This window comes from Zootoca vivipara, chromosome 16 (assembly GCF_963506605.1).
Source record: "Zootoca vivipara chromosome 16, rZooViv1.1, whole genome shotgun sequence".
Taxonomy (NCBI): Eukaryota; Metazoa; Chordata; class Lepidosauria; order Squamata; family Lacertidae; genus Zootoca; species Zootoca vivipara.
Genome location: NC_083291.1, coordinates 39782218 through 39802030, shown reverse-complemented (window position 1 = coordinate 39802030; position 19813 = coordinate 39782218). Strand labels below are relative to the sequence as shown.

General features: G+C 49.6%; 2 protein-coding genes across 2 annotated transcripts; one reads left to right on the top strand and one right to left on the bottom strand.

Annotated features, from left to right (window-relative positions):
• The first annotated feature begins 647 nt into the window (after positions 1-647).
• EMD (emerin) lies at positions 648-9865 on the top strand. Its single transcript, XM_035141185.2, has 9 exons — positions 648-843; positions 2404-2493; positions 3601-3693; positions 3785-3865; positions 4163-4246; positions 4875-4955; positions 6978-7081; positions 7206-7258; positions 9217-9865. The coding sequence occupies exons 2-9, from the start codon at positions 2412-2414 to the stop codon at positions 9470-9472; spliced, it is 834 nt and encodes a 277-aa protein (XP_034997076.2). The 5' UTR covers positions 648-843; positions 2404-2411; the 3' UTR covers positions 9473-9865.
• LOC118097570 (uncharacterized) lies at positions 9433-18386 on the bottom strand. The gene is made up of 4 exons (XM_060268715.1): positions 18184-18386; positions 17264-17396; positions 10672-10810; positions 9433-10519 (listed from the first exon to the last, which is right to left on the bottom strand). Exons 1-4 carry the CDS (start codon positions 18332-18334, stop codon positions 10238-10240), a joined length of 705 nt encoding a protein of 234 aa, XP_060124698.1. The 5' UTR covers positions 18335-18386; the 3' UTR covers positions 9433-10237.
• Between the last annotated feature and the right edge of the window lie 1427 nt (positions 18387-19813).

The window sequence follows — 19813 nt, the reverse complement described above, 5'->3', positions numbered from 1 at the left end:
AGCGAAAAACTCCAATATATTTCAAGATAATTATGTAAAGACATAGAAAGATACAGTATATAAAAAAATATTGAGTTATGGGGAAGAATGAAACTCTCCCTAATGGGCAGAATTTTGGTTCTAGAAATGAATATTTTGTCTAAAATGCTATTTTCATTTCAAACTGCTCCAATAGTAGGCAGAACAAGAAGACGCTTCAATAATGGCAAATATATATTTCTAGGTTTGTCTGGCAAGGGACTAAACCGAGAATTAAATATAACATTTTAATAGCTATAAAATAAAGAGGTGGATTTTCGTTGCCAGACCCCCTTCTCCTCCAAACTGCGCTGCAGTGAATCAGGCCCGAGTCCAGCTTGCCCGCTGTTTGCCAGGCGCTGCTGCCCGCCTTTGCCAAGGCAAGGAGAGACTCTCCAGCAGCCTCCTCTCCCCACTTCAAGATCCCCGGCCGGGACGTCCGGCTTCGTGCGCTCCATTACATACAAGCTCGGGCTTCCCGCCTGTCCTACTTAGGCGGGTTCAGCTCCTGAGGAAAGGGCGCGCCGCGGCGGGCGTCGAGGGCCGGGAGGCGGCGGGCGTCTCCTTTCTGGCGGGCCGGCCTGCTTGCCTCCCCATTGTTTGGCCGACAGCTCAGCTCAGGGCTGCTGCGCGAACTCGCGGAGCCCATAAGGAAGGCTGGAAAGCAGCCGAAGTGAAAGGGCGCTTACGGAGGCCCGCCCCGGAGTCGGGCGGGGTCCGAGGAGCAGGACGACGAGGCGGGGCCGCGTCCAGGCGAGATCCCGCCTGAGTCAGTTGGCGATGGTGCCCAGCCCAGCGCGCTCGTAGTAGCAGCAGCAGCAGCAGGTAGGGCGCGGCTCCCCCGCTTCTCCTTCGTCGCTTTCTGCCGCTGACCTCCCAGCGCCGTTTTAACTCCGGCGGGTTCCTACCTCGCCGCTCCCGGCCTTCCGTAGCCGGATTCCGCGGCTGCCCGGGCGGGCAGGCGAGGCCTTTCTCCCGAGGAGGCTCGCTCCCCCGCTGCCTGTCACCAGGCGGGAGCGCTGCGAGCGAAGCGCGGAGAGCGAGGGACGCCGAGAGCGAGCTGCGGCCGGGGGCCAGAGCAGCCGGGGCCCGTCGGAGGGAGCGCGAGAGAGTCCAGGGGTGAAGGACTGGCAGCGCCAAGGCCAAGGTCGCTCGCCGCCCCTTCGGGCAAGCCGGGCCGCCCGGGATGGAGCACGTGTGCCGCGGCGGGAGCTGCGCTCTTTCCCCGCTCCGAGGGCTCCTTGCTACGGAGCGGGGCGTCGCCGTTGGTTTGCCCGCCGCGGCCCCGCGGCCTTGACTTTGGGAAACTTGGCCGCGGTCGCTTGACGCTCCTCCCTCGGCCTTCGCGTTCCTGCTAAGGGATGCTCCGAGCACTGCTCGGGACTGGAGCCCCCCCCCCCGGCCTCTTTCCCCGGAGCGAATGATAGCCAAGTTCCCAGGCCCCAGCTTTGCCTTGCTGCCATTCTTGAGAAACACCTGGCACCTGCCCGCCTCCTGCCTCTTTCTTCGTCTGCTCTTCCTGCTGAACTGCTTCCCCCATTCCGTGGCGCCTTTCAGTACAGGGCGAACATGTGCAATCGGGAGGAGTTAAGGGTTTTGCCCGCATGTAGCTCATGCTGCTTCCAATTTATGTATTCTGGATTGATAAGGCAAATATTCTCTTGTGTTATCTTCCCCACTTTCAAATGCTCCCATTTTTTAAAAGAGGAGATCATTCATATTGTACCTTATTCAGTACCAAAAGTTTAAAATCACGTAAAAGGCGTACTCACCTGGTGAGTACTGGTAGTTGGGAAATTACATGCCCTTTCTATAGACTTTGGCAACTATGTTTATTTGCAAGGTCAATAAATTGCGTTTGATCTAAATCACATTGCCCTGCCCTGCTCAACCCATTAGCAATCAATCACTTGTAAGTGTTAAGAGCTCAGGCAATGCTGCCTTTTGGGGCCTTTCTCACCTCTCTTGGAGAAAAAAAAAGCACTTAATTTTTCATTGTTTACTAATAAGTTAAGTCCCATCGAGTTCCATGGAAGTTAATTCTCTATGAACTGTGCTTAGATTGCAGACTATTTTTGTTTCCCTGCCTTAGTTCATTCTTATATAGTTGGTTTTGTGAGTGCCTGACTTTGTTTTGCCCACTTCACTATGGTGAAATCACCCCCACTTATGAAATGGTTATTTGTGTGGAACCTGTCACAATCTCATTTGTTACCAGCTTGCATTTTGTTTCAATGTCAATTGTTTTAATTGCTGGTGTAGTCTGTGAGATTTTTCAGGATATATATATATATATATATATTCATTCTTAAAATCATGGCATGAGGAGTACTCTATGTAACTGTCTCCCTTCATGCTCCCCCAACCCCATTCTGTGTTTTCTAGGTAGCACCATGGAGAAGTATGAAGATTTGACGGATAAAGAGCTTATTGCCCGTTTGAAGAAATACAGCATCCCACATGGGCCTCTTGTTGGTATGGCCTCTAGCACTGCACCTGTCTCTCTCAGGGGAATGAAATAGATTTGCAATTGGAGCTTAGAAAGGGAAAACTCAGTAAGCCAGGCCTACAGTGAGCGTATATTTAAAGTGTAAAGAGGGGAATCTGTTAGAGTGGACAGATGTAAAAGAGAATTGGATTGAGTGGACAAGACCAATAGGGGGTCCGATGGTCAAGAAGGTAGATTCTGCATGTGCTGTTGTGGGACATGAGGGACAGATGCTGGGGCTGGTCCATCTGGGAAAGTAGCCCATCTAGGAGAAGGAAATCTGATCCTAAACCTCCGCTGCCTTGCGGGATATCTTCAGGAGAGGAAAAGGCTAAAGAGTAAATCCTAAACCAGTCTGGAGTAGAGTCCCTAAAATGATTGGATTGCACCTTGTATGCCTCCTTCCGGCAACTCCTGCAGCCAAGCATAGTGTTCTGCTTTCCTTTGGACTGGGCAGGTTTGCACCCCAGGTTTGCTGCTAACACACCAATTGTCTTCACCCCACCCCCCTTTTAGGCACACTCCATTCTCTCTCGAGATAGATGCCAACAAGGGGAAGGGTTTTCAGAAGGTGTGACTTGCATGATGAACTTTACGTACAGAAATTCCCTCTTGTACACTGAATTTGTAAAGATGCAGTAGCCCAGTCTTCTTTTGGATCAGGCAACCCAGGGCTTTTTTTCAGCTGGAACTTACCAGACCTCAGTGGTGTCACCTCTCAGTTGGGCGCCATTGCCATTATAAGAGAACAAGGTTCCAACACCTTTTTTTTCTAGAAAAATAACACTGTGGCCACCCAAAAGCCCGCCTTCTACATAGCAGAAGGGAATGGTGTATAAGGGAAGATGGACCCTTCCTGTCACACATCATCCTGTCCAGCTCTTAATTCTGAGTATGGCTAGGTTTGAGAGAGAGGTGTTTGAAGGAATGGAGCATACGATGGGGAGAATTCACCATGTCCTCCTTTTAAAAATTAAGAATCACCAGCCCGTACTTTGAAGGGGACTGAGAAAAGCAGCCACAAAGAACAAATGTGGGAGCAGGAAACTTTTGTCATCTAGGAGTTAACCTCCAGCTTGGATTCTATCCTTCAGGATCAACCCGGAAACTTTATGAAAAGAAAGTGTATGAATACGAGACTGAGCGGACAAAGCGTCCTTCACCTGGAAAAGGATCACTGTCCACAGGTGAGAATAATTGGGGGGGAAACAGAGACAGGTACCCCTGTCAAACACTTGTCTTAATGCCCCTCTTTCCCATGTGTTTTTACACATGTAGAGCCAGCTACCAGCGAAAGCTACATCCGAGAGACCTTTGTGAGTCCTCAGAGCAGGCCAAACCTCAACTATGGGCGAGAAGGTGAGTCTATTTAGAAATAACTCCTGAAGTCCCAGTAAAACAGAAAGCCGGTTTGCAGGAACGAATATAACTGATAATTAAGGGACCATTAGAGCATCAATCTAGGAGAGAGATGGGGGGCAACAAGGGTAGCTTTGTCCGGTTGGAATATCATCACTAAGAGGAGCATCTCTAAGAGGAGGGCAGGGCAGGGCAGCATAGCCTGGGCGTGTTGTCAGTTTTCTAGTACTTTTGGGGAGCAAAGGACAACTGCTGCCACCAAACCAAACTCTCTCCAATTCACTTTGTCCCTCCCAGCTCTTGGCTCTACAAGGACTTATGTAACAGAAAACTATGACTCTCCAAGAACCAAGGAATACTATTCTGAGTATATAAATGAAGGTAGGGGCCTCCACTGTTCTCCACATTCAAGTCTTGCTTTCTGAAAATACAGTCATCAAAATTGATAAGGTTTATATTTTCTCAGCTTGGCTTCGGTATCTCATTCTGAAAACAAGGGGCTCATATGTAGACTAAGATTAGTCATTTATTTCATTTCATAAAATTTATATACTACTTGATTGTAAAAAAGCCCCTCAAAGTGGTTTAACAAAGCGAAATCCTATGAAAATTAACTTTAACCTAGTCTAGGATCTCTTGTCCCAATGATTTGTTGATGGGACAAAGTGCAACTAAGTTTTGGTGAATTAAGGTGAGCAGTTTTGATTTTGCAGTGTTTCGACAGTCTTGGTATCGGGGTTAGCTATGACAAGGGAGGCATGCCCTGTCAAAATCAATATTCTGCATCTCAAACAGATTAACCTACAACCCATATAATGTAAGTGCAGAAATATGCAGTGTGCTGAGGCCTATTCTGTTCAGCTACATTGCTGCCTGTCTTCCACTCTCCCCATTAACATTTCCCCACAGCCACAAGGCCTAGAAATCTCATTTTTAACAAAACCATGAAGTCTAATAGGAGAGGAAAACCGTTTTGCTAAATATCTTCCCCCACCCTGTCCTTCCCTAGGTCCCAGTCCCACCAGATCCTACCTGAGTGAAAATTACCGTTTGCCTCGCCATGAAGGAAGCTCCACATATGCGACTGAAGGTAGGAAAGAATGGAAGCTAGAGAAACCAGCCTGTGAAGATTTGGGGCCATGTAGAATCAGAGCTGAAGCCTAGGGATGGGAAACCCTCTTTGCCCTGTCAGGCCAGATCCTTATCTGCCCCCACCTCCCACACGCCAACCATGACAAGTGGGTGGGACAACCCGGCTGTCAGTCACTTAACAGCATTTTGCCATTGGATGACTAAACAGATGGGCAGTGGGGAGAGGAGTGGGATAACCCAAGTCCCTTGCACAGCACTTCCCAAACATCCAATAATTGCTGGGCACTTGGGAAGTGCTGTGCAGGGGGCTTTGCTCCTGCTATAGGGCTCACTTTCTGCAGTGTTGGCTACACCAGTAGTCTCCAACTTTTTCAGACCCAGTATCCACTTTTACCCATTGCATTTGGGAACTCATTTCTTAATTTTTTTTTACCATGTGTTTATATGGTGGTAATGCTGCTGTTATTGTGACCCGACTACCAGCTGAAGACCAGAAGGCTACATCATCTAGTGCAGTGTTTCCTAACCTTGTGCCTCCAGCTTTTTTCGGACTACAATTCCCATCATTCCTGACCACTGGTCTTGCTAGCTAGGGATGATGGGAGTTGTAGTCCCAAAACATCTGGAGGCACAAGGTTGGGAAACACTCATCTAGTGGGCTTGAACTCAGTCCATCTGCTGATACTATACTTAGCACTACACTCCAGCTTGGGAAGGGGGAACCTTTTTCAGGCTGCAGGGCACATTCCCTAACCACCTGCTAGTGGTGGTTAAGGCCAATGCAAAATGGGTGCAACCAGCACCTGACACACAGACTCTCCCACTCCCCCAGCAATTAGGCTTGATTTTTTAAAAAGCTTTTTAATTGCTGGCAGGGAGCAGGGTGACCCTTTTGATGACTGCCGCTATCCTTTCCAGCTGCAGTTCCCATGAAGATCACAGAAATCTCTTTGAAGATTCCCCACCTTCATTGCAGCAATTAATCTTGAATCCGGCCTCCACTTGAAGATCTTACTCCAAGCCTAATTGCTGCATGGAGTTTGACCAAATGGGAGGTTGCAGCACATAGGGGGGGTTAATCCTTTCTAGCTGTGATACACCTGTTAAGGAATTGAGCTTTACTGTCCTGAACTGACTGTGTATCATATGGGAATGTATACTTTTGCTGATGTGATGAACTGCACATTGCTCATTTGAGGGTTGGAGATTTGAAAATACCAGAGTTCCTGAAACATGTAAAGGGAAGGGTCTGTGATTAAAATGGGGAGCTTCTAAAAACAGATGGAACCAGGAGGGTCTTCAAATCAGGGAGGTCACACATGATATACAAAAGTTTGCTGAGCCTGGTAGGAAGGAGCAAAGGCGTCTTTGGGATCTCAGAATGATAAGAAGAAACGGGATTGCTGGGGATACAGGCAATGCAAGGGAAAAGGCTGCAACTAATAAATAAGGATTCCCCTGAGAGCCTGGTGAGTTTTAGGGTCTGAATAGGTTAGGGATAGAGGGTTTGGGTTTGCTCCAAAGGGAATATTTTTAGTTTCTCCAATTTGGGGGTGTTGCATTTCTTTCTTTGTGATATTTTGCACATTCTAAATTCAATATATCTCCATTTTAGTAAATTTATATCTGTTTTCATAAACCCGTGTGGTCTTAGCTTAATGTAAATACCTAGCGATAACTTCCACTTCCTAGGGATGCAACAGAGAGACCCAAGGGAACTTATGGAGAATGTTTGATAAGGGGCAGCCTGGCAAATAATCTCTTATCTGGTGGCAACAAGAACCTCAAATGGGAGAAGGGTGGGTGCAAGCAGAGGGGGTACATTCTCTGTTGTGGCCAGGTCTCCCTTCCCCAGGTAGTACAGCACTCAGAGAGCTGGGATGTGGCTATCACAACCCCCCTGGAAAAATGCTGTTGCATTATTGGCTGGGGAGACCCCCTGGGCCAGCCCTTCCCCATCCCTACTCTTGCTTATTCCATCTAATGGCTTTGTTTTTTGTCTTTGTTTTCCCCTCCCCAGATTTTGATGCCAATTCTTCTGGGGCGTCCACATCTTCCTACCAGAGTTACGTGTCATCGTTGACCAGTGGGGCACGTCCAGGGGCACCCAGTGCCCGCCAACCAGTAGGTTGTTCCTCACTGTGGCAAGAACAAGGAAGCTACCCATGCTGGGCTTGCACCCAACTCACCCAGGGAAGGGTCCTTTCATAGCTGCCCTGTGCTGATGGGCACCTGTCTATCTTTTCAGATTGCAGAGCCGTATCCCTACAATTCTAGCCAGAAGGATGTCCCATCTGTGAGGTAAGCAGGGATAATGCAGAGGCATCTACAGGAAACAATATTCCTGACAGAGCTGGCTGTGGAGCGAGTTGCTTGGCCCCTTCCTGAGGCAGACATGACCCATGCTGGATGGATGCTCAATCTCAATATTTCCCCCCCTTCCTGGGGCTGGCACCACCTTCTAGCCAGGAGATGGTTTTCATAAAGGTTTAGCGCTCAGGCTTATTCTCAGGCTCCTAAAGAGTTTCTGGAACCTAAATTGGCTCCAGACATAAAACTAGGGGTGGTCACAGGACTGGCTAAATGTAGTGCTACCAAGTGCCTAAAGGTGAGCCTGCCACCTCAGGCAGTGGATCCTGAGCCCTGTAATTGCCATCATCAGCATGAGAGTTGGGAGGGATCTTGGAGGCCATTCAGCCTAATCCTGGATTCAGTGCAGGATCTGCAATGCCAGAAGCAACTATAGCCATCGCTGGCAGGTGGCCATCTAGCCCCTGGCCACCCCCAGTGAAGGAAAGGCCACCAGCTCTCGATGTAGCCCATTCCATGGTTAAGCAACACTTTCCATTAGGAAGTTTCTCTTAATGTTTATGCCAAAATCTGCTTGCTTTCCATTTCCACGCATTGGTTCTAATCCTGTCTTCGGGAGCGACTGAGAACTAGTTATAAAGGAAAAGGGACCCCTGATCATTAGGTCCAGTTGTGACCGACTCTGGGCTTGCGCGCACATCTCGCTTTACTGGCTGAGGGAGCCGGCATACAGCTTCCAGGTCATGTGGACAGCATGACTAAGCTGCTTCTGGCGAACCAGAGTAGCGCACGGAAACACCGTTTACCTTCCCGCCAGGGCAGTCTCGAGCAGGTCGGGCACCCTGGCACTGAGGGGCGGAGATTGCTCCAGCGCCCCCACCCTGGCAGGCACAGTATGGTTTCCGCGCGGCTTTTATCTACTTGCACTTTGATGTGCTTTCGAACTGCTAGGTGGGCAGGAGCTGGGACCAAGCAACAAGAGCTCACCCCGTCACGGGGATTCAAACAGCCGACCTTCTGATCGGCAAGCCCTAGGTTCTGTGGTTTAACTAGTTATATAATGAGAACTAGTTATATAATGATAATAAAAGCTTAGCATCTGTATGGTGCTTTCCAGAGTTTCAAAACACTTTGCACATATTTATCTTCTGTAGCCCTTACAAGTGTTCTGTAAGGTAGCCAGAATGATTGTGGCCATATCACAGGGGATGAGTAGGGAGAGGGGGAAAGGGCTTACTTTGTGCCAGATATGAGATTAGAACGAGGGATGTCTAGATTCATTGCTCAGGTGATAGAGCCACTGTGCTACACCAGTTCTTAGCAGGAAGGACCTTTGCAGAACAATTCACCAGGGTCTTCTCTTGTATGAGTTCCACTGAAACAAACTGGAGCTGGAGCATTACTGTGCCCTGAAGCACTTCTTAATTTCATTGAGACTTAACCCATGGATAGTGCCTCATATTAATTAGTGATAAGGAAGTTTTGATTTTAGCAGTTGCCGAAATCTGTCATTGCACAACGGTTTGCTGAAACACTCTTGTCTGTTTTGTCAATAGCCTACAGCAGGGTACTACCTAGGAAGAACAGCACTTGCTAATGTTTTCCAGTTCATCCTAGCCCTGGGGTGGCCTCTTGCATTCACTATAGAAGGCTTTCCCTCTGGCTGGGTACAAGGAAGGGAAGATGTGTAGGAGGAGCAAAAAGGAGGCATACCCAGACTTGTGGCTAGAATTGCCAGCCACTTATAAATGTGAAGAGAGAGGGGTCATTGGCAGACATGGGGTGGTGGCCATTGCCCTTTGGAAAGTTGATGTATGCAGCAGGTACCATGGTAATCTGTATGAGGGAGACTTTAATTTATGCAGGATGCAGGGTGGTTGGGGCTCATACTAGGCCCTAGTGGAAGGGGGCAGGAATGATCTCTCTCTACTCTGGAATTGCCTTTTCAGGGACAGCAGTTCCTACCAAAGCATCTTCTACCGGAAATCACCTGGCTTGTCCACTCTGGGGGTGGAGCCACGCCGTGCCATCCATCCCGAGCGCCAGGCCCAAGCAGCAGAAGGGGCCAAAGGGACAAAACGTTACCTGCCCCTGTGGCCCCAGCTCTTCCTCTTTGTGCTGCTGGCTGCCTTCTTGGCCTTCATCTACTTTTTCCTTCAGGGCGGTGCTGACGACAACCCTTTTGTGAAGTATCTTCAGCAGTGAGGCCTCAGCTACGGGGGCACATTGTACACCTAGGCCGTCTCCTCAAAAAGAGCCTGGGATATCTCTGTAGGGCTGTCACTAAGTGCCTTCTTGTTTGTAACCCCCAAGTGGAGCGTAGTATAGAGGGGCTGAAAGATGGAGGTGTCCTATCAACCTCCCCAAATCATGGCAGCTCCCTACCTCCCTAGTCAAACTTCAGATAGCTTAATCTGGAGTATTTTTAATCTGCTATTTTTGTAACTTGTGCTTTATTAATCGGGCATGGGTGGCTATGAGCGGGAAAGAGAAATGAGGGGATAAATGTAGCTTATCAATAGCTTTTTCTTTAAAAATGTGTGCAAACATGAAATATCCAATAAACCCCACAAAGGGTTTTGTTTTTGTTTTTTAAAAGATTGTGTCTTTCATTTTTATCTCTATGTGAACATCACTAATTCACCTTTTCCATTGTCTGCTGCTTCTTATTCCCCCCTTCCCTCAGATCAAGTAGCAGGTCACTCTCTAAAACTGCAGGTAACAATAAGTGAGACTTTCTGTTTAAGAGGGCTTTAATTTTCTGACTGACAAGTGGGGTGGAGAAGTGGGGTCCAGATGAGAGCAACCCCTTGCCCCCTTCCCTTTTGGTTATTCCAGCTCTTGGGTGCAGTATAAGCCCAACCATTTAGGACAAAGGCTGCTGTGGTATTGTCTCTCCAGCTCTAGAGCAGAAGGGAGCCATAATGTGCCTGGTCATATTAGTGACAAGTGGGGTGGGAGGCAGGAAGCTCATGTATTGGCATGGGGAGCTGAGGAGAGACTAGACCCCTTTAGGGAACCCTGAGGCTGTGGGGCTGGAGGCTTGGGGACCACAGATGAGCGTGTGGCTGAGATCCTGGAGGGCTGCCTATTAGTGAGATGAGGGCGCAGGAAGGGGGTGGATATTGGGGGAGGGGCTGCACGCAGAGGAGGGGGATCTCGTGGATAGTGTGTCCTTCGTAGGTTTTCCCGGACCTGGATGAACTCTGGTTGATTCCCAAGCGTATCACCTGTTTCTTCCTGTTGCTGGTTCTGTAGACAAAACAAAAAAAACCCCGTTCTCTGAGGTGCTTCTGAGTGAACCATAGAGAAGACACACACCATGGCAGCTGCTGGCAAGTGGCCTTTCAGGAGACGCAGGGAGCCACATCAAGACAGCCACAGCCATGCTCTCTGGGTGTTACCTGTTCCCGCCTTTGCTGCCGGCGCAGCAGCTCTTGCTCAAGGGACGACTGCTCCACACCACTTTCCACCCCATCCCGGCGCCGGTTCCGGTGCTCCAGCACCTGCAGCAGCTCTGGCTTAGAACGAAGGCTCAGGCCTCTGAGAGGAGGGAAAGCAAAACAATACAGCAGTAAATTGCCCCTTCCCACCCTCAGCAGCTCATTCCCTAACGCCTGTGACAACCACCCGCCAACCTACTTTGCCTTCACTGAGCCAAGTAACAAATTCAGGGCTTAAGCCAGTGCTACTGAATTAAGAGGGTGTAAGACACGGGTGTCAAACACAAGGCCCGGGGGCCTAATCCGGCCCGCCAGACCTCGTCATGTGGCCCGCGTAGCCGCTGCCAACAATAGCCGCTGACAGTAGTTCTGGAGCCTGCGATTGGCCAAGGGTCAAAACCGGGGGCGGGGCTGCAGGCGGAGGCCGGGGCGCTGGAGCCGCGCTGACGGCCTTGGCCAGGGAATTTCAATTTCGAATGAGGCTGAGGGAGGCGGTGGCACAGCGGCCAGACGGGGAAGTGAGATGCAGGAGGAGGAGGAGGAAGCCCGCCGAGGAGGTAGGAAAGCCCTACAGGCGCCGCCGGCAAAGTTGTTGCCGGGACGAAGCAGCGCTGGATTTTTTTTTGGCGGGCTTTGCTGTTGTCTCCGAGAGCGAGTGAGGCGGCACTGGGGAGCCGCCGCCCGCCGCTTCCCTTCCTCTCCTCAGCTGCATCCGGGAGGTGGGCGAGCGAGTGGGCGAAAGGGACGCGGAGTGAGCCTGAGGGGGAAGTAGGCGAAGCGCAACAGCCGCTCTCTTGATGGAGCCGGGTTTCTCTTCCCTCTTCCCCCGTTTTCTCCTCATAGACACTCGGGAGGGTGCCTGGCTTTTGCTCTGTCCCCCACCCCGAGCCGCCCTTTGGCTTCTCAGTTCCGGCGGAGCTGCTCCCCAGGGGGTGGCCGGGAGGGAGGCGGAGGCGGCGGCACGGGTTCCTGCTCTTCCCGCTCTGCCGCCGCCTCCTCTCAGCCCCTCGTGATGTAGGGCTCCAGATGGAGTCGCCTCGCGGTTTGAGTAGGTGGGAGGGGAATTGGGGAGGTTTTCAAGCCTCCTCTGCCTGCAGTCCCGGTAGGGAGAGGCGGTGGCGAAGACGACAACAGCGCGGGTGGGGGGAAGAGCAGCTCTGAGGCGAAGATGCACGTCCGCTGGGGCTGCCGCCGCCTTCCTCCTCGGGAAATCCGCTGCCCTCCCTCAGCGCGAGGGGAAGGGACTTTGGCGCTGAGGAGGGAGGATGCAAAAGCAAAGCAGGGAGTTGGCGCTGCACCGCATGTTCCCGCCCCTCTCCAAAGCATGGGGTGGGTTGCAGCGTGTGGCATCCTGCCTAGCGGGGTTTGGGTGTGCACAGGGCGGGAGAGGGAAGCCCTCTTTCCATCTGCAGGTTTTTAATCCCAGCAGTGGCTTTCTCCCTCCTGCTGAAGGTTTAGTTGAGCCCCCCCCCCCCCGGAAGCCATCGACCCCCACCTTTTGTTCAAATTTCCCTCGTTTACATCCCCTCCCACACACGTGCCACGACGCAGGAATGTGATCCGCGTGGGGGCGGGAATGAGCTTACATTATTACAAAAAACAGTAATAATTGAATGCAGTGACAATAATTTATGATAATAAAGAGTGGACACATAGTCCTACAGACACAACCGGCCCTTTGAGGGTGACCAAACTGCTGATGCGGCCCCCGATGAATTTGAGTTTGACACCCCTGGTGTAAGACAACTACAGCCGTCTAAGGATCCCTGTAGAGCTAACACAGGGTTGTGTGTTAATGTTCCTAATCTACTCTCCACAACATTGGTCTGGATTTGTTGCATTACTCCGGGCAACTCAGTAAATTACAAAATACAAGTGTAACCCACACAGTTCTGGTGGGAAAGCCAAAGCAGCAACAGTTTGGCATAGTAAAACTATAGTATTTTATTTACAAACTGACTGTTCTCCCATTTTTAATGGTGTCAGTACACAACACCTTCAGAAGCAGCCCAGCTCCCTTTGCCTAAAGGTAGAGAGTAACAAGGATTTTAGATTTTCAGCAGCTTAGGCATTGATATATATATAATACATTGGGCTTCTGTCTCAATGAAACTACAATTTCCAGGTTTCTTTGATGAAAGTCCAAAGAATAGTGTGATTTTTGTGCTTAAACCCTTGCCTGGTAGCCACAGGCAACAAGGCATCTCATTATAGGTGAGCGAGTAGATTTGAGTTTGCCCTTCAGTACACACAGAGAGAGATTTTGAGGAAATGTGGTGTGTTGGAATTCTTAGAAACAAACACTATCATGTGAGCACTACTGCAACCTAAATATACTAAATATCAAACTTGGACTCCCTTCTCTTTAAGTCTTTCTGACCATGGGATCTCACCCAGTAGTTCCTTAAACTTATTAAAACCACCCTTTTTAAAGCCCAGAGTGCCTGTCCAACTATGCTCTAGACCAGGCATCCCCAAACTTCAGCCCTCCAGATGTTTTGGACTACAATTCCCATATTCCCCGACCACTGGTCCTGTTAGCTAGGGATCATGGGAGTTGTAGGCCAAAACATCTGGAGGGCCGCAGTTTGGGGATGCCTGCTCTAGACTTTAAGAAGGCTGATTTCAAAAAGGTGAAATAATGACACAATGGCAGATAAGTCTAACAATAAAGGAAAGTGAGAGGCATCTAAAGAAATCCGTGGGACTGCTTAAGGAGCTTAGAGGTGAGCTGAGATTTAAGTAGGGCATATACAGAAATGGAAGAAAGGGGAAATCACAAAGGCGGCTGCAGGGAGAAGGACAGGCAGGCCAAACCTCAGAATGAGATCAGGCTTGCAAGAGAGGTTAAAGATCTCAAAAAGGTTTCGGCTATGCTCAAAGCAAGTGGAAGAGCAAGTAACAGGTCCTCTGCATGGAGAAGGGCTATTGGGAGCAGAGGCATAGCGGGGGGGGCAGGGGGTTGTGGCTCCGGGCACACAATTTTGAGGGGGTGCAATCAAGTGCCCCCACCACAGGCATGGAGCCCTGGCAGCTGAAGCATGGCAGTGGGCAGATTGGTCTAGTGGGCAGAAGAAACATGGTTGATAAATCACTTTGATAAATTATAGGAGAAATAAAGGGGAAGAAAAAAATATGGGGACAGAATAATGAGATTTTGGCTGATTAACATTCTATGGTTTTTAAAATGTGTTTGTGGGAGAACTGGTTGTTTGTTTTTGTTTTATCATGTATTTTGTGTTGTCATTTTGTATTTTTATATTGTGAAACACCCTCAGATCTTGGGATGAAGGGTGGTATACAAATTAATCAGTACTCTTTTTTTTAGAAAAGAAATTATGAAAACACAAAAATGCATTGCATATATTATGAGAAAGTGCATGCAAAAATGTGTACTACATTAGGCAAAATTGAATATACAGTAAAAATTTGTTTATTAGGACTTCAACTTCAACTTCAACACTAAAATGTTGAAAGAATTTTCACGAGGATTTGTTTTTGTTTTTTACTTGAAAATTTCTGAAGACGTGGCTAACTGAAAGTAAGGTTAGAAAAATGTGAGACCAGACATTGACAGATTCCTCCATCTCACAGGGCCGCCCCTACGGCCAGGCTGGGTGGCGCAGGGCACTACGGCGCCGGTCCGCCAGGAGGGCGCCACGAGCTGCGCCCGCCCGCTGGCCGGCCGGTCCGCCACGCAGCTGCGCCTGTGGCAGCTGCGCTGCGCCCACCCGCCCACCGCGCTGGAAAATGGGGCGGGAGGGCACCGGAGAGATCGCGCTGTGCCTGCCCGCCCACCCGCCGCGCAGCAGCGCCTGTGGCAGCCGCACTGCGCCCACCCGCCCACCGTGCTGGAAAACGGGGCGGGAGGGCGCCGGAGAGATCCGCCGCACCACGGCGCCAGGGGCGCTTAAGACGGCCCTGCCATCTCCCTCACTGCCTGCCCCCAGTTGCTTTGAGGAGCAATTTCCCCATTATCAGAGTTGGCTTGAGGGAGTGCTGGGCTTTGCTCCCCTCGCCCACATGCTCTTTTTGTGGGCAGAGTAGAGCCCCGACCCCCCCCACCCCTGCTGCAGACACATGCAAAGCTGCATCTCCTGGCCCCAGAAGTAGGCCAGAGCATGGCCAGGGAAAGTAGCTCCCTGGTGAAGCTCGGCTTGGCTGGAGGCCAGCAGAGGAAGGAAAGGCAACACCTGCCAGCCTCCTGGGCTGGGGATGCGAATCAGGTTACAAAGAGAATCCTGAGCAGAAGGATGGCGATCATGCAGGTAGGTGGGTGGAAGAGAATAGTGTCACAGTTATCTCCAGCTTGGCAGTGGGCATGAATTGTGCAGCAAGAGTGGGGCAGCACATTCAGAGCGAGGCCAAATGCTGGCATCATTATGCAGGGGCCAGAATGTCAGACTAAGACATGGGAGGCCACAATCTGCACCAGGGCATGAAGCTCACTGGGTGACCTTGCGGCAGTCCCTCTCTCGGGGGGGGGGGCATGTATGCTACCTTGAGCTTCTTGGAGGAAAGGTGGAATATTAAAGTAATAAACAAAAATTATTATCAAGTGGAGCTCTCTGTAGACACAATATTTTCTCTGTGTCCATTCCCACTTAGTTCTCACACAATCGTGAGAATGTGAGAGGAGTTATGTAGACGTATGTATATAATTATTTACTTATATTCACACACAGGGTAACAATTAACAAATATTTCCACAATGCTGTTGTTTCCTTCCTCTGCTAAACTTTTCCCCATCCTACCAGAATTACTTACACACGCAAAAAAAAAAAGGCAAAAATGTAAAAGCAAATAGAAGAACCAGAACCTAGTAACGGACGTGCATTTGAGCATCAGTAAGATAGCAGGGAAAATAAACATTAGACTCTCCATAACTCTTTGGTTACTGAGTCAGGCTGCAATTCTATACACACTTATCAGAGAGAAAAGCCCCTTTGAACTCAACGGGGCTTAACTTCTGGGTAGATTGGTATAGGATTTTGCTTTTAAACTAGTATTATTATAAAAAAATAAAATCCAGATACCCTAAAATATTATTTGGGGGAATCAGCCCCTTTTAATAATCACAAGCACAGCCCACATTCCATGCAGCCATTCATTAATTGCTAGATGGAGTAAAAGTTTCCCCTGGCATTAGAATCCTAAAATTGTAGAGTTGGAAGGGAACTTGAGGCTCATCTTGTCCAGACCCATGGAATGCAGGAAACCATTGCCCAATGTGGGGCTCAAAGCAACAACCCTGAGATTTAAAGTCTCATGCTCTACCAACATGCTTGAGTGGAACCTGTTCTGCTGTGATTACTGAGTAGCTCAAGAGGACCCTCAAAAAGTGGGTAAGTATTTGGAAAAACTCAGGACGATGGTCCATCATACTAAGGCCCTCTAAGCATTTATGGCTTGAGTCTGTTCCCGCCCCCCACCCCCCACCCCAATTCTGTCACATAAAGAAAACAGCCTGCTGTTACTCCTCCAACATAATTTAAATAAAGTCCACTTTGATATTGTTTATTGATACAATAAACCACCCGCCACTTCTCCTTTACCTTTACATGGTGGGAGAGAAGCTTTCACCTAAATAATAAATATGCAAATTTGCTTGGAATGGAATAACACAGCACCAACTTTGTTAGGGCCATTACCCCATGAGCTGCAAGCCCAAAATTGGGTACACTCTCCTCATTCCTATAAAAATACAATTTTTTATGTTTCTCAAAATGGGAAACGTGAATATGCACAAACTGTTACTTACAGCAGTTTCACATTAGGCAAGGAGGTGAAGTATCATTGTTTGAGTTAATACCTCACACATTTCTCTCACGGATAGATAAACTAGGGTGATAGTTAAATAAAAAAATTCCTTCAGTAGCACCTTAAAGACCAACTAAGTTTTTATTTTGGTATGAGCTTTCGTGTGCATGCACACTCAGACCAACACGACTACCTACCTGTAACTAGGGTGATAGTTGTGAAGCTTCATAATACTTTTTCTCACAAGTTTACAGATACATAGGAGATATTATTCATAACAGAGGCCAGCACTTCAGCACAGAATAAACTAGGAAAGTTTTATTGTACGTGTATAACTCTGCTTGCAGAATACCGTCCAATTTTACTTTTATTTATTTTTAAAGTCATGAAATGGCATAGAGAAACAGGAGTGGGGGAGGCACTGGTGTCGCCCATCGCTAAGAAAGCCACAGGTGTCCCTGACGCCTCCACAAAGTGGGTCTAGATGGCAAAAACCATTGCAATAGGCAGACCAGCAGTGGAGGCAGGGGAGGGGAGGAGAGAGAGCAATCATTTGGAGTGCTGGAAAATGGATTTCCTTGATAAAGGATCTCTGGCTTCCTCTCAACAAGCTATACATTTAATGTTGCAAGAAAGAAACACAGTCACCTGGAAAGGCCTTAAGAGGGATTGGAAGAAAGCTGAAAGAACCCAGAGGTGCGGGTTGTTCTGCCCAGCAACTAGCACAGACCCACTGGAAAGACACTCAAGAAACACGAAAGAGCGATAGCAGGCCGGGAGCTTCTAGCCATACTTGCGATGGGTGAACAATAACTCTCGATGCAGCTGCTGCTGGTTCCGAGGGCCTTTGGCAGGGCTTGTGGCCCGCGAAGAGGCGGCAGGCTGGCCCTCAGCACCCTTGGGTGTGGTTTCTGAACGTGCAGCAGCTGGAAGGAGCAGAGAGAAGAGGAGGATTAATACCTGGAGGGGGTTGGAGGGGGAGGCTGGCTGCAACTCCTTCTGGAAAGGGGCATTCTTCCCTCGCCTGCTCAAGGGCCACTCACCAGAGATCACTGGATCCCATGCTGTGGGCATGGGGTGTCCATGTGAAATCCTAAGGAGGGAGAGGAAATGGGCGTCAGACAGTGCACAGGAGTTGGAGAAGAAATGGCACGAGGCAGGATTAGGGTCATTTGCCCCATCCTCAAATTCCTTTCCCAATCTTCAGTCACGTTGGTTTTAGAGGAGGGCTTGTCGATTCAATTCAATATTTTAGGACAGGTGATTAATCCTCTGTCCTTTCACGGACCCATCTCTCAACTGCGGTATATTTTTGAATACTGTAGTTAGAAAGGAAGGGAACGCTTGTTCTTTCATTTCCTATTTCGGCAGCACACCAGAAACATTAAAAAAATAAAAAAAATAAAATTAAGAGTGTTTTTAGCATTCATCACCAACTAACAGATCTGGAGACGGGTGATTGCGGCTTGTTCCTCCCAGGAGAGTTGAAGATAGTTTCAAATAAAAGGAACAGGCGCATCCTACTTTCACTTCTGCTAAATAAGTTTTTCCATTTCCCCCCAAGGAAGTCCCACGAACTTCAATGGGCTCAGGATGCGGCGGGTTCGTTTCGCCACCAAGTCGGGCGGCGGAGCTGCTCTCTCTCTCTCTCTCTCGCCCTGGCTCAGGGTCCCCAGCCGGTGCCACCAGCCCAGGCTTCCCGCCGCCCCTCACCTGCTGCTTCCAGGCGCCGGATCCAGTTGCCCGCGGTGTCCCGCTGCCAGGTCACGCCGCCGACCCCTCTCCGCCCCGGCCGGGGCGCGGGCAGCTCCCCGGCTCCCGCCACCTCCCCGGCCCGGAGGCCGCGTGGCCCAGCGGCCGCCATCCGCGCCGGAGGAAGCGAGCGCGAGCGGCGAATCCCGGGTCCCGCAGCGCGCCGCTTGCTCCCCGACCGGCCGGCTTGCCGGTCCGCCCCTGCCTCTGCTTGCGCGCGCCCGCGGAGCGCCCAGGCGGCGAGGGAAACTGGATCTCGCGCTCGCGGCCGCGGCCGAGCCCACGCTCCGTCCCTCGCCCCCCTCGCCCTCGACTCCAGGCCGAAGGGGCCAGCGCAGCTTCGCCCCATTCAGGGACGGGGGAAGATCTGGACTGGAGGAGCGACCTGCTTGCGCGAAGCGCGGCATCGGGCGCGACCCAGGGTCGGGTCGGGACGGGGAGAGAGACCCAGGCAGCCGGCGAGGAAACCCCATCCCACCTCCCAAGCCGGAACGCGGCCTTTCCGCCAGGCGCTGCTCCTGCGCACGTTTCTCCAGCGCTTGAGCCAGACAGGCAGCAGGTTTGCGCAGAGACCTAGGGCAGGGCCAGCATACATACGGCTACTGAAATTGCAAAGGAGCTCGAAGAACTACCAGACTTTGAGACAAAACAAATGAGACTGGAAAAACCAATGGAAACAAAGAAGTAATAAAATGAGTTTCAGTAAGCACAAATGTAAGGTTCTATAATTAGTCAGGAAATAAATTGAGTTGTATATAGGCTGGAGATTGCAGCTGGGGAGCAAACGTTAAAAGTTGCCCCTGAAAACCCACAACGGTTATTCCTGGTTGCGATAGGCTCTTAGAGTTCATGGTCTCTCTGCCAGTGCCAGGCTATTTTGTGGTCCAGGCAAGACTACTTGCACCCACGACCCACCCCCCAAAATTGCTACTTTCAGTTTTCAAAATCAGATGTCTTGTGCGAGAGGGAACCTTAAGAACAACAGGAACATTAATTCAGGAGTTTTTGTTATGATATGAAGAGAAGTACTTGTGGTGACAGACTTTTGAAGTCTTTGAGGTATTCCTGTAAGTTCCCCTTAAAAAAGGGGAAACACGGTACTTCACTCCAGAAACTCTTTATTATTTTACATCCCCCACCATGTATGTAGGAAAGTACCAATCTCTTTTTTACATTTCTGAATGCTGATTGCAAAAAACTGGAAAGGGGGGGAAACACCAACATTAGTAGAATGGAGGTCCAAACTTATAGTGTTTGTGGAGATGGCCAAACTAACAGCAAACATCAGAGGTCAAGCTTACCAGGAAATAACTAAAGAATGGGAAGGATTGAAGGAATATATGGGGAAGTACTGCTCAGGAATTGATATGTTATAAATAGAGATGCTAAAAGCACGCGGGAAAAGAAGCAAAGAGAAATCAGTAATAACAGAAATAATAACAAATAAAAAGCAACACAACTGGAAAGTGAAACAGAAACAGAGAAAACTTAAGGACTGAGATCACACATGGGAGAGGGGGAGTCTAAGGGGTGGTGGGAGGGGAATAGAGGTTCTAGGGTTAAATATGGGGTATTATGGACATATTCTGAG

What these genes read in the sequence shown, in the direction of transcription:
- EMD (XM_035141185.2), top strand. Translation starts at nt 2,412, where the DNA reads ATGGAGAAGTATGAAGATTTGACGGATAAAGAGCTTATTGCCCGTTTG. An exon ending in CCTCAACTATGGGCGAGAAG is followed by an intron (nt 3,866 to 4,162) that starts GTGAGTCTATTT and finishes TGTCCCTCCCAG; the next exon opens with CTCTTGGCTCTACAAGGACT. An exon ending in CACCCAGTGCCCGCCAACCA is followed by an intron (nt 7,082 to 7,205) that starts GTAGGTTGTTCC and finishes CTATCTTTTCAG; the next exon opens with ATTGCAGAGCCGTATCCCTA.
- LOC118097570 (XM_060268715.1), bottom strand. Translation starts at nt 18,334, where the DNA reads ATGGCGGCCGCTGGGCCACGCGGCCTCCGGGCCGGGGAGGTGGCGGGA. An exon ending in TTATTGTTCACCCATCGCAA is followed by an intron (nt 10,811 to 17,263) that starts GTATGGCTAGAA and finishes CCCTCCTCTCAG; the next exon opens with AGGCCTGAGCCTTCGTTCTA. An exon ending in GGCAGCAAAGGCGGGAACAG is followed by an intron (nt 10,520 to 10,671) that starts GTAACACCCAGA and finishes TTTTGTCTACAG; the next exon opens with AACCAGCAACAGGAAGAAAC.